The 15,060-nt window shown below is 39.3% G+C and overlaps 1 protein-coding gene across 1 annotated transcript in view; it reads left to right on the top strand.

Annotated features, from left to right (window-relative positions):
• Nucleotides 1-15,060, top strand: part of cp (ceruloplasmin) — a 39,409-nt gene that overhangs the window by 4,435 nt on the left and 19,914 nt on the right. Inside the window, exons 3-9 of the mRNA XM_036978795.1 lie at nt 2,211-2,423; nt 2,901-3,197; nt 3,314-3,568; nt 4,133-4,298; nt 4,504-4,643; nt 13,672-13,812; nt 14,063-14,107. Of these exons, the coding sequence (XP_036834690.1) occupies nt 2,211-2,423; nt 2,901-3,197; nt 3,314-3,568; nt 4,133-4,298; nt 4,504-4,643; nt 13,672-13,812; nt 14,063-14,107 (1,257 nt within the window). The remainder of the gene's footprint in view (nt 1-2,210; nt 2,424-2,900; nt 3,198-3,313; nt 3,569-4,132; nt 4,299-4,503; nt 4,644-13,671; nt 13,813-14,062; nt 14,108-15,060) is intronic.

Genomic DNA, 15,060 nt, shown 5'->3' with positions numbered 1-15,060 from the left:
CAGTCACTGATCCAGATAACTCCCATATTGAAGTCAGTCACTGATCCAGATAACTCCCGTATTGAAGTCAGTCACTGATCCAGATAACTCCCGTATTGAAGTCAGTCACTGATCCAGATAACTCCCGTATTGAAGTCAGTCACTGATCCAGATAACTCCCATATTGAAGTCAGTCACTGATCCAGATAACTCCTCTATTGAAGTCAGTCACTGATCCAGATAACTCCCATATTGAAGTCAGTCACTGATCCAGATAACTCCCATATTGAAGTCAGTCACTGATCCAGATAACTCCTCTATTGAAGTCAGTCACTGATCCAGATAACTCCCATATTGAAGTCAGTCACTGATCCAGATAACTCCCGTATTGAAGTCAGTCACTGATCCAGATAACTCCTCTATTGAAGTCAGTCACTGATCCAGATAACTCCCGTATTGAAGTCAGTCACTGATCCAGATAACTCCTCTATTGAAGTCAGTCACTGATCCAGATAACTCCTCTATTGAAGTCAGTCACTGATCCAGATAACTCCCGTATTGAAGTCAGTCACTGATCCAGATAACTCCTCTATTGAAGTCAGTCACTGATCCAGATAACTCCTCTATTGAAGTCAGTCACTGATCCAGATAACTCCTCTATTGAAGTCAGTCACTGATCCAGATAACTCCCGTATTGAAGTCAGTCACTGATCCAGATAACTCCCGTATTGAAGTCAGTCACTGATCCAGATAACTCCCATATTGAAGTCAGTCACTGATCCAGATAACTCCCGTATTGAAGTCAGTCACTGATCCAGATAACTCCCGTATTGAAGTCAGTCACTGATCCAGATAACTCCCGTATTGAAGTCAGTCACTGATCCAGATAACTCCCATATTGAAGTCAGTCACTGATCCAGATAACTCCCGTATTGAAGTCAGTCACTGATCCAGATAACTCCCGTATTGAAGTCAGTCACTGATCCAGATAACACCCATATTGAAGTCAGTCACTGATCCAGATAACTCCTCTATTGAAGTCAGTCACTGATCCAGATAACTCCCATATTGAAGTCAGTCACTGATCCAGATAACTCCTCTATTGAAGTCAGTCACTGATCCAGATAACTCCCATATTGAAGTCAGTCACTGATCCAGATAACTCCCGTATTGAAGTCAGTCACTGATCCAGATAACTCCCGTATTGAAGTCAGTCACTGATCCAGATAACTCCCATATTGAAGTCAGTCACTGATCCAGATAACTCCTCTATTGAAGTCAGTCACTGATCCAGATAACTCCCGTATTGAAGTCAGTCACTGATCCAGATAACTCCTCTATTGAAGTCAGTCACTGATCCAGATAACTCCTCTATTGAAGTCAGTCACTGATCCAGATAACTCCCGTATTGAAGTCAGTCACTGATCCAGATAACTCCCGTATTGAAGTCAGTCACTGATCCAGATAACTCCTCTATTGAAGTCAGTCACTGATCCAGATAACTCCCGTATTGAAGTCAGTCACTGATCCAGATAACTCCCGTATTGAAGTCAGTCACTGATCCAGATAACTCCTCTATTGAAGTCAGTCACTGATCCAGATAACTCCCGTATTGAAGTCAGTCACTGATCCAGATAACTCCTCTATTGAAGTCAGTCACTGATCCAGATAACTCCCGTATTGAAGTCAGTCACTGATCCAGATAACTCCTATATTGAAGTCAGTCACTGATCCAGATAACTCCTCTATTGAAGTCAGTCACTGATCCAGATAACTCCCGTATTGAAGTCAGTCACTGATCCAGATAACTCCTCTATTGAAGTCAGTCACTGATCCAGATAACTCCCGTATTGAAGTCAGTCACTGATCCAGATAACTCCCGTATTGAAGTCAGTCACTGATCCAGATAACTCCTCTATTGAAGTCAGTCACTGATCCAGATAACTCCCGTATTGAAGTCAGTCACTGATCCAGATAACTCCTCTATTGAAGTCAGTCACTGATCCAGATAACTCCTCTATTGAAGTCAGTCACTGATCCAGATAACTCCCATATTGAAGTCAGTCACTGATCCAGATAACTCCCGTATTGAAGTCAGTCACTGATCCAGATAACTCCCGTATTGAAGTCAGTCACTGATCCAGATAACTCCTCTATTGAAGTCAGTCACTGATCCAGATAACTCCTCTATTGAAGTCAGTCACTGATCCAGATAACTCCCGTATTGCCAGGTGCTCTGTACCCGGACGAGACGACGGATGCGGAGAAACATGACGACCGGGTGGATCCTGGGAAGAGCTACACTTACGTGTGGGTCCTGAGCGACACCCACGCCCCCACCAAGGATGACACCAACTGCCTGGCACGCGCCTATCACTCCCACCTCCACGCACCTCAAGACATCGCCTCAGGACTTGTTGGACCCCTCATCATCTGTAAAAAAGGTACAGGCTTCTTATCAGGCACCTAAACGCTGGTTGTGTACAGTAGGAGGTCTGATCTGGTTTTGAACAACAACATGTTGCACCACTGGAGCCCCCGAGTGGCACAGCGATCTAAGGCACTGTATCTCAGTGCTTGAGGCGTCACTACAGACACCCTGGTTAGATTCCAAGCTGTATCACAACCGGCCGTGATTGGAAGTCCCATAGGCCCAGCGTCGTCCAGGTTTGGCCGGCGTAGGCCGTCATTGTAAATAATAATTTGTTCTTAACTGACTTGCCTAGTTAAATAAAGAATAAAAAAAATAAAAAAATGTTTTAAAAAAAATTAACTATTTGAGTTTTATGTATAGTGTTATTAGCCCATTGTGGCGACAGTGATCCTGAGATTACAGAAGAGAGAACACACACCATCTCCCTGTGTCATAAAGGCCATAGTATGTTATCGTGTACATGGATGTTTATTTCTGAGATGCGCAGGTACCCTGGATGTCTATGGTGACAAGGCAGCAGACTACTCGTACGTCCTGATGTTCACTGTGTCGGACGAGAACATGAGCTGGTACCTGGACGACAACATCAAGACCTACTGCACTCAGCCATCAACAGCAGCCAACAGCCCACAACAGCCATCAACAGCAGCCAACAGCCCACAACAGCCATCAACAGCAGCCAACAGCCCACAACAGCCATCAACAGCAGCCAACAGCCCACAACAACCCACAACTAAAGTAGACAAAGATGATGAAGCCTTCCAGGAGAGCAACCTGATGCACTGTGAGATTATTAACGTAAATAACACTTACACACACACACACACACACAAACGCTAAACAACGCACAAAGCCTATGAGATCATAGGCCACTAACACAGTGTGTCCACTGTTTTGCAGCGATCAATGGCTTTGTGTACGGCAACCTGCCTGACCTGAGCATGTGTGTCGGAAACAAGATCCACTGGCACCTGATCGGCATGGGCAATGAGGTGGACATCCATTCAGTGTTCTTTCATGGCCAGATCCTGACCAACCTTGGTCACCACACTGACGCGGTCAGCTTGTTCCCAGCCACATTCACCAATGTGGAGATGACCGCTGACAACCCTGGTCACTGGCTGCTGAGCTGCCAGGTCAACGACCACCTAATGGGTATGTATGTATTTCACAAGCCAGGGACTGTATCCAATAAGCATCTCAGAGAATAGGCTTCTGATCCATTGTAGGACCAGGTGTTCCCTTGCCATGTGCTATTAATAATAAAGATCTAGAAGGTTAAAATGAATCACCTACTCCGAGATTCTTAGGGCCCAGATAGACAGCCAATCAGAGGGTAGTGCAACAACTCCCCAACAAGTTACAAGACATGCCACAGAGTGAACATTTTATTTGCCAGAGTCCGAGTTAATGTAACATCCCGCTGGACACAAACCGGTTGAATCAACGCCGTTTCCACATGACTTCAAATAAACAATTCAATGCCGTTGAATCAACGAGGAAAACGGATTGGATTTGCAAAAACGTTCCTCAGTGTAAAGGAATATCCTTTCTTCGCCCAACTCTGAACCGAAATCCAATGACATGGTGACATTTTTGGTTGATTTCACGTTCGTTGACAATTCAGTCAAACGTAAAATCAAAAACTAGACGTTAAACTGACGTCGGTGTCCAATAGGATAAAGTGATTTGTCTTCCTCTGATTTTCCTCCACCTCAGCGGGCATGCAGGCTCTCTTCGAGGTCAAGAAGTGTTTCCCCGCCGTCCACAAGCCGCGGCCCAACGGGGAGGTGAGGGAGTACTTCATCGCTGCCGAGGAGGTGCTGTGGGACTATGCCCCCTCACAGGTCAACCACGGCACAGGGAAACCGCTGAACACAGACGGGTCAGTAACACCACTGTCGTCTGTGGTTCGGGCGCACTTGTTTTGAGTTGAAAAGGGATTTTTGAGTGCGTAACTATTGCCCATTACCAATTTAAACCTGGTCCCCAAATAAATATAGAAACGGACTGAAGGTTTTGTTTTCTGGTCTTGTATTGGTGCTGATCTGACTGGTACCATGTTCTTTGTCCCTCCTGAATGTCCTCAGTGATTCAGAGACGTTTTTCCAGAGGGGTAACGATCGCATTGGCGGGAAATATAAGAAGGTCCAGTACAAGGAGTACACAGACAACACCTTCACCGTGCAAAAGGAGAGAACACCTGAGGAGTTGCACCTAGGGATTCTGGGTAATGTACTACACACCCCTTGCACTGTCTTCACATTATGCTGCCTTGAAATTAAATCTAAAAAGGGATTACATTTTTAAAAATTCCTATCGATCTACACAACCTACTCCACATTTACAAAGTGAAAGAAAAATTATATAAAACTGTCCAAATGAATAAAAAAACAAAATAGGATGTATTGATTGATTGATCATTCAAATCGACGGGCTCTAGTGGAGCGGGTCGAGAGATTCAAGTTCCTCAGTGTTGAAATCACTAAGGATCTATCATGGTTGACACACACCAACACAGTCGTGAAGAAGGCACGGCAATGCCTCTTTCCCCTCAGGACGCTGAAAAGATTGAGAATGGGTCCTCAGATCCTCAAAAAGTTATACAGCTGCACCATTGAGAGCATCTTGACTGGCTGCATCACCGCCTGGTATGGTGACTGCTTGGCAAGGCGCTACAGAGGGTAGTGCGTACGGCCCAGTACATCACTGGGGCAGAGCTCCCTGCCATCCAGGATCTATATACCAGGCGGTGTCAGAGGAAGGCCCTAAAAATGGTCAAATACTCCTGCCACCCACAAGTCGTAGTCTGTTCTCTCTGCAACCGCACGGCAAGTGGTACCAATGCAGGACCAACAGGACCCTGAACAGCTTCAAACCCCAAGCCATAAGCCTGCTAAATAGTTAGTTAAATAGCTAACCAGACGATCTGCATTGACCGTTTTTGCACTAACTTTTTTAAAACTCATCACATCTGCTGCTGCTACTGTTTATCATCTGTCATTATACTCCTAGTTATATGTACATACAGTATTACTCCTAGTTATATGTACATACAGTATTACTCCTAGTTATATGTGCATACAGTATTACTCCTAGTTATATGTGCATACAGTATTACTCCTAGTTATATGTACATACAGTATTACTCCTAGTTATATGTGCATACAGTATTACTCCTAGTTATATGTGCATACAGTATTACTCCTAGTTATATGTACATACAGTATTACTCCTAGTTATATGTGCATACAGTATTACTCCTAGTTATATGTGCATACAGTATTACTCCTAGTTATATGTGCATACAGTATTACTCCTAGTTATATGTACATACAGTATTACTCCTAGTTATATGTGCATACAGTATTACTCCTAGTTATATGTGCATACAGTATTACTCCTAGTTATATGTGCATACAGTATTACTCCTAGTTATATGTACATACAGTATTACTCCTAGTTATATGTGCATACAGTATTACTCCTAGTTATATGTGCATACAGTATTACTCCTAGTTATATGTGCATACAGTATTACTCCTAGTTATATGTACATACAGTATTACTCCTAGTTATATGTACATACAGTATTACTCCTAGTTATATGTGCATACAGTATTACTCCTAGTTATATGTGCATACAGTATTACTCCTAGTTATATGTGCATACAGTATTACTCCTAGTTATATGTACATACAGTATTACTCCTAGTTATATGTGCATACAGTATTACTCCTAGTTATATGTACATACAGTATTACTCCTAGTTATATGTGCATACAGTATTACTCCTAGTTATATGTGCATACAGTATTACTCCTAGTTATGTGCATACAGTATTACTCCTAGTTATATGTGCATACAGTATTACTCCTAGTTATGTGCATACAGTATTACTCCTAGTTATATATGTACATACAGTATTACTCCTAGTTATATATGTACATACAGTATTACTCCTAGTTATATGTGCATACAGTATTACTCCTAGTTATGTGCATACAGTATTACTCCTAGTTATATGTGCATACAGTATTACTCCTAGTTATATGTGCATACAGTATTACTCCTAGTTATATGTGTATACAGTATTACTCCTAGTTATATATGTACATACAGTATTACTCCTAGTTATATGTGCATACAGTATTACTCCTAGTTATATGTACATACAGTATTACTCCTAGTTATATATGTGCATACAGTATTACTCCTAGTTATATATGTGCATACAGTATTACTCCTAGTTATATGTGCATACAGTATTACTCCTAGTTATATGTACATACAGTATTACTCCTAGTTATATATGTGCATACAGTATTACTCCTAGTTATATATGTGCATACAGTATTACTCCTAGTTATATGTGCATACAGTATTACTCCTAGTTATATGTGCATACAGTATTACTCCTAGTTATATGTGCATACAGTATTACTCCTAGTTATATGTGTGCATACAGTATTACTCCTAGTTATATGTGCATACAGTATTACTCCTAGTTATATATGTGTATACAGTATTACTCCTAGTTATATGTGCATACAGTATTACTCCTAGTTATATGTGCATACAGTATTACTCCTAGTTATATGTGTGCATACAGTATTACTCCTAGTTATATGTGCATACAGTATTACTCCTAGTTATATGTGCATACAGTATTACTCCTAGTTATATGTGTGCATACAGTATTACTCCTAGTTATATGTGCATACAGTATTACTCCTAGTTATATGTGCATACAGTATTACTCCTAGTTATATATGTGTATACAGTATTACTCCTAGTTATATGTGTGCATACAGTATTACTCCTAGTTATATATGTGCATACAGTATTACTCCTAGTTATATATGTGCATACAGTATTACTCCTAGTTATATATGTGCATACAGTATTACTCCTAGTTATATGTGCATACAGTATTACTCCTAGTTATATATGTGCATACAGTATTACTCCTAGTTATATGTGCATACAGTATTACTCCTAGTTATATATGTGCATACAGTATTACTCCTAGTTATATATGTGCATACAGTATTACTCCTAGTTATATGTGTACATACAGTATTACTCCTAGTTATATGTGCATACAGTATTACTCCTAGTTATATGTGCATACAGTATTACTCCTAGTTATATATGTGCATACAGTATTACTCCTAGTTATATGTGTGCATACAGTATTACTCCTAGTTATATGTGCATACAGTATTACTCCTAGTTATATATGTGCATACAGTATTACTCCTAGTTATATATGTACATACAGTATTACTCCTAGTTATATGTGCATACAGTATTACTCCTAGTTATATGTGCATACAGTATTACTCCTAGTTATATGTGCATACAGTATTACTCCTAGTTATATATGTGCATACAGTATTACTCCTAGTTATATATGTGCATTCAGTATTACTCCTAGTTATATGTGCATACAGTATTACTCCTAGTTATATATGTACATACAGTATTACTCCTAGTTATATGTGCATACAGTATTACTCCTAGTTATATGTGCATACAGTATTACTCCTAGTTATATATGTACATACAGTATTACTCCTAGTTATATGTGCATACTGTATTACTCCTAGTTATATATGCATACAGTATTACTCCTAGTTATATGTGTGCATACAGTATTACTCCTAGTTATATATGTGCATACAGTATTACTCCTAGTTATATGTGCATACAGTATTACTCCTAGTTATATGTGCATACAGTATTACTCCTAGTTATATATGCATACAGTATTACTCCTAGTTGTATGTACATACAGTATTACTCCTAGTTATATATGTACATACAGTATTACTCCTAGTTATATATGTACATACAGTATTACTCCTAGTTATATGTGCATACAGTATTACTCCTAGTTATATGTGCATACAGTATTACTCCTAGTTATATGTGCATACAGTATTACTCCTAGTTATATGTGTGCATACAGTATTACTCCTAGTTATATGTGCATACAGTATTACTCCTAGTTATATGTGTGCATACAGTATTACTCCTAGTTATATATGTGCATACAGTATTACTCCTAGTTATATATGTACATACAGTATTACTCCTAGTTATATGTGCATACAGTATTACTCCTAGTTATATGTGTGCATACAGTATTACTCCTAGTTATATATGTGCATACAGTATTACTCCTAGTTATATATGTACATACAGTATTACTCCTAGTTATATGTGCATACAGTATTACTCCTAGTTATATGTGCATACAGTATTACTCCTAGTTATGTGCATACAGTATTACTCCTAGTTATATATGTACATACAGTATTACTCCTAGTTATATATGTACATACAGTATTACTCCTAGTTATATATGTACATACAGTATTACTCCTAGTTATATGTGCATACAGTATTACTCCTAGTTATATATGTGCATACAGTATTACTCCTAGTTATATGTGCATACAGTATTACTCCTAGTTATATGTGCATACAGTATTACTCCTAGTTATATGTGCATACAGTATTACTCCTAGTTATATATGTGCATACAGTATTACTCCTAGTTATATATGTGCATACAGTATTACTCCTAGTTATATATGTGCATACAGTATTACTCCTAGTTATATGTGCATACAGTATTACTCCTAGTTATATATGTGCATACAGTATTACTCCTAGTTATATGTGTGCATACAGTATTACTCCTAGTTATATATGTGCATACAGTATTACTCCTAGTTATATATGTGCATACAGTATTACTCCTAGTTATATGTGCATACAGTATTACTCCTAGTTATATGTGCATACAGTATTACTCCTAGTTATATGTACATACAGTATTACTCCTAGTTATATATGTGCATACAGTATTACTCCTAGTTATATATGTACATACAGTATTACTCCTAGTTATATATGTGCATACAGTATTACTCCTAGTTATATGTGCATACAGTATTACTCCTAGTTATATGTGCATACAGTATTACTCCTAGTTATATGTACATACAGTATTACTCCTAGTTATATGTGCATACAGTATTACTCCTAGTTATATGTGCATACAGTATTACTCCTAGTTATATGTGTATACAGTATTACTCCTAGTTATATGTGCATACAGTATTACTCCTAGTTATATGTGCATACAGTATTACTCCTAGTTATATGTGCATACAGTATTACTCCTAGTTATATGTACATACAGTATTACTCCTAGTTATATATGTGCATACAGTATTACTCCTAGTTATATGTGCATACAGTATTACTCCTAGTTATGTGCATACAGTATTACTCCTAGTTATATGTGCATACAGTATTACTCCTAGTTATATATGTGCATACAGTATTACTCCTAGTTATATATGTGCATACAGTATTACTCCTAGTTATATGTGCATACAGTATTACTCCTAGTTATATGTGCATACAGTATTACTCCTAGTTATATATGTGCATACAGTATTACTCCTAGTTATATATGTACATACAGTATTACTCCTAGTTATATATGTGCATACAGTATTACTCCTAGTTATATATGTACATACAGTATTACTCCTAGTTATATATGTACATACAGTATTACTCCTAGTTATATGTACATACAGTATTACTCCTAGTTATATATGTGCATACAGTATTACTCCTAGTTATATATGTACATACAGTATTACTCCTAGTTATATGTGCATACAGTATTACTCCTAGTTATATGTACATACAGTATTACTCCTAGTTATATATGTACATACAGTATTACTCCTAGTTATATATGTACATACAGTATTACTCCTAGTTATATATGTACATACAGTATTACTCCTAGTTATATGTACATACAGTATTACTCCTAGTTATATATGTACATACAGTGTCTACCTCAAATCACCTCGTACCCCTGCACTTCGACTCTGTACTGGTACCCCATGTAATAGAGCCATTGTGTATTTATTATTACGAATTATTACTTTTCTTTTTCTATTTTCTTTCTCTCTGTATTGTTGGGAAAGGGTATGTAAGTCAGCATGTGACAAATAACATTTTATTTGATGTCTCCACACCCCTGAGTTAATACTTGGTGGATGCACTGTTGACAGCCATTATGGCTGTGAATCATTTTGAATAATGTTCGAAAAACTCTTAGGGAAACCTATATTCATTGATTTTTTTCAAAATCAAAAGACTGAGACAAGTTTGAACTTTTTACCTGGGCTTTGCTCCTTTCATATTTATTTTTATCCTAACAAACTCCCCTGTTGGTGACAAGCATACCCATAACATGATAAATGCCGCAAGCCTGTGTTAAAAATTCCACTCCAAATCATCCATTCTGTGTGCAACAAGGCCGTTAAGAAGTACTGCAAGACAACATGGCAAAGACATTAACGACAGGTTTGGGTCAAATCCAATACAACACAGTGTGAAACCCTCTGTATTTTCAAGTATTGGGGTGGCAGCATTATGTTATGGGTATGCTTGTCATTTGCAAGGACTTGGGAGTTTGTCAGGATCAGAAGAAATATGAAAGGAGCAAAGCCCAGGGACAATTACACCAATTTTTATGCCAAAGACACACCAGAAGGGCTTTCCAAAAGGTGTAAATCAGCCGTAGCGGTGCGTGGGTAAAATCACTGAGGAAGCCAAGCCAAGCCAGTAAAAATTCCATATTAAATCTGTTGCGATATTTGCGGCGTTTGCTCTTCAACCCATTCATTCACACGCCACCATGATATACAATAAGGCCGTGACAACAAAAAGACAACAGTCACGCAGTGGTAGAATCAATTCAACTACACATTTGTTTGTTTCATCACAAAACCCGGAGCGCAACATCTGTGGTGAAGTCCACAAAGCAAATATTGCATGTAACAAACAGTCATATGACCTGCAGCGTGGTCACTCAAGTTAATATTTTCAACAGTTTACTGAACAACTACTGATTTACAACCTCAGAGTTACCCACAAGTCAGCACAAAGACAACAGGAGCCCTGCCTCCACTATTTCGGCACCATTTCAACTTAAACATCATCAAATCAACAAAGTTTAGTTTAGTACACTGAAAACAAACTTAAAGATACCAAAAACAATTTAGTCCAGTCAATTATTATGCTCTTGTCAATTATTATGCTCTTGTCAATTATTATGCTCTTGTCAATTATTATGCTCTTGTTTAAGTCAGTCCTGACTTAAATCTGCTTGAAAATTACAGACAAGGTTTTAATATTTCTGTCCATCAATAATTCCCAACCAAATGTATTATTATTATTATTTTTAGCCCAATTTCGTGGTATCCAATTGTTTAGTAGTTACTATCTTATCTCATTGCTACAACTCCCGTATGGGCTCAGGAGAGACAAAGGTCGAAAGTCTTCCGATACACAACCCAACCAAGCCGCACTGCTTCTTAACACAGCGCGCATCCAACCCGGAAGCCAGCCGCACCAATGTGTCGGAGGAAACACCGTGCACCTGGCGACTTGGTCAGCGTGCACTTCCTCTATTGTAATCGCTCCTCTTTCACCGCAGCAGCCAAACTAACCCTGATTCAGATGACCATCCTACCCATGCTAGATTACGGAGACATCATTTATTGATCGGCAGGTAAGGGTGCTCTCGAGCGGCTAGATGTTCTTCACCATTCGGCCATCAGATTTGCCACCAATGCTCCTTATAGGACACATCACTGCACTCTATACTCCTCCGTAAACTGGTCATCTCTGTGTACCCATCACAAGACCCACTGGTTGATGCTTATTTATAAAACCCTCTTAGGCCTCACTCCCCATATCTGAGATATCTACTGCAGCCCTCATCCTCCACATACAACACCTGTTCTGCCAGTCATATTCTGTTAAAAATCCCCAAAGCACACACATCCCTGGGTCGCTCGTCTTTTCAGTTCGCTACAGCTAGCGACTGGAACGAGCTGCAACAAACACTCAAACTGGACAGTTTTGTCTCAATCTCTTCATTCAAAGACTCAATCATGGACACTCTTACTGACAGTTGTGGCTGCTTCGCGTGATGTATTGTTGTGTCTACCTTCTTGCCCTTTGTGCTGTTGACTGTCCCCAATAATGTTTGTACCCTGTTTTGTGTTGCTACCATGTTGTTGTCATGTTGTGTTGCTACCATGCTGTGTTGTCATGTGTTGCTGCCTTGCTATTTTGTTGTCTTTAGGTAATGTTGTCTCTCTTGCTGTGATGTGTGTTTTGTCCTATATTTATATTGTACTTTTTAAATATTTAATCCCAGGCCCCTGTCCCCGCAGGAGGCCTTTTGGTAGGCCATCATTGCAAATAAGAATTTGTTCTTAACTGACTTGCTTAGTTAAATAAAGGTTAAATCCCCCCCCCCAAAAAAATTGGGTAATAATGAATTGTGTCATTTTGAAGTCACTTTTTATTGTAAATAAGAACAGAATATGTCTCTGAACGCTTTCACATTAATGTGGATGCCTCCCTGACTACAGATAATCATAAATTAATCATGAATAATGATGAGAGAGAAAGTTACAGAGGCACAAAGATCATGCCCCGAAAACATGCTAACCTCTCACCAATAACATGGGTGGTTAGCATTTTTGGTGATATTTATGCCTCTAACTCTGTAAATCCAATTGAATCCCTTTTTAGAGGTAATTTATAAAATGTGAAGACTATGCAATGGATGTGTAGACTTTCACTAGTCACTGTAGTTCCCTCATACTGCAGGTTGATTCTGTTGCTCCGGGAGTAGGAGAACTATCCCTTAAGTCTTGTAGTGGGTCCTCTGTAGATTTAAGCAATTGCACCCCGGAGGTTTGTGGTATATGGCAAATATACCAGAGCTGTGGGCTGTTCTTTTAAGCATGACGCAACGCGGAGTGCCTGGATACAGCCCTTAGCCGTGGTATATTGGCCATATACCACAAACCTCCGAGGTGCCTTATTGCTATTATAAAACTGGTTACCAATGTAATTAGAGCAGTAAAAAATACATGTTTTGTCATGCCCGTGGCATACAGTCTGATATACCACGGCTGTCAGCCAATCAGCATTCAGGGCTTGAACCACCCAGTTTATAATACATGGTAGATCATGGCAACACCTGGATAGTGGGATCGATACCCGGGACCACCCAAATGTCATTTATTTATTTTCTATGCATGCATACTTTTTGTTACTTTGGATAAAAGCGACTGCTAAATTGCATATTTCTACAAATGTATTAATGACTGAATGGCTGCCGTGTGTGTTGCAGGTCCTGTGATCAGGGCCGAGGAGGAAGACACCATCAAGGTGGTGTTTAAGAACAAGGCCAGCCGTCCTTTCTCCATGCAGCCACATGGCGTGCAGTACAGCGTCGAGCAGTCAGGGACTCTCTACTATAACGAACTGGAAGGTTAGAGGCTGTAAAACACGAGTGATGATTATTAATTATAATGTTAAGTCAACACCCTGATGAAGACAGCTGGTGTCTGCCGAAACGTTGGTTATACAATTATTTACATCTGAGCTCCCAGAGTGTGCGACTCTCCTTTTTTTTTTCAAGACAACACCGTTTAACGTTATTTTTGTTGTAAAAAAAAAAAGTTTCCTTTCAGTGACAAATGTCTCATTACCATCAATTAACGCTCGTAATGCTTTCACAGAATCCTACACTGCCAAAAAACTCAGAGAACTCAAGAAGGAGACGAGTAAGTACGCTCATTTATGCCTATTCTTTATATATATTTTTTTTATAGAACTACAGTATCCAGCAAGGGTCAATTTCATTTCAATGCCAGTCAATTGGAGTTCCAACTTTATTCAATGCTTTTCAACGGGCCCGATTCAATCCGTAGCACTAACGATCGGCGCTACAGCGTGATGTAAATGTAAAGGCAGTGTGCCATCGTTCGCGGAGACTGCATTCATTGTAAACGCTGCATATGTCAGAAAATGACCTTTAAATGGAAATGATGCTACAGCACACATCTTCAGCACTACGGATTGAATCAAGCCCTTACTTTCTGAATTGACTGGAATTGAAATAGAATTGACCCCAAACCCTGGTATCCAGTTCCTGCAGGTGTTCAGCCACACTGAGGAAGAGGTGGGGACGCGGCCAGCTGGCCAGGGATGTTTTATGTTTGGTCACCAGGAGCTTTCTCTCACCAAACTCGGTCCAAATAAAACTAAACAATGTCACTTCGTTTGCTCTTGCTAGGTAGTGATGCTAGACATCCACAGTGTAAAGTCTAAGACAGTGGAACCTAGGACATTAGCTACAGTAGTGGCTGGTTAGTTACTGAGTCCTGCTGGCAGTGTACACACATTTACACCTGCCCAGAATAAGCACAGAACCTATTATGACCGTAGGCCCAATTTTACATTTACATGTTAGTCATTTAGCAGACACTCTTATCCAGAATGACTTACAGTAAGTGAAGTTAAGATACTGTAGCTGGGTTGGACAGCCACATATCACAGTCATAGTAAGGACATTTTTCCTCAAAAAAGTAGATATCAGCAAAGTCAGAGCTAGTAAGACAAAAAACTAAAAAAGTAAAGCTTTAGTTCACGAAAGGTATTCCTCACCATGTGAAGATATGATAGGGCCGAGTTACTTGGTGTATAGAGGCAATAGGAAAGGGCCTAGAACCCGAGC

Source organism: Oncorhynchus mykiss, chromosome 5 (assembly GCF_013265735.2).
Source record: "Oncorhynchus mykiss isolate Arlee chromosome 5, USDA_OmykA_1.1, whole genome shotgun sequence".
Classification (NCBI taxonomy): Eukaryota; Metazoa; Chordata; class Actinopteri; order Salmoniformes; family Salmonidae; genus Oncorhynchus; species Oncorhynchus mykiss.
The sequence above is the reverse complement of the archived record's forward strand: the minus strand, read 5'-3'. Positions and strand labels throughout refer to the sequence as shown.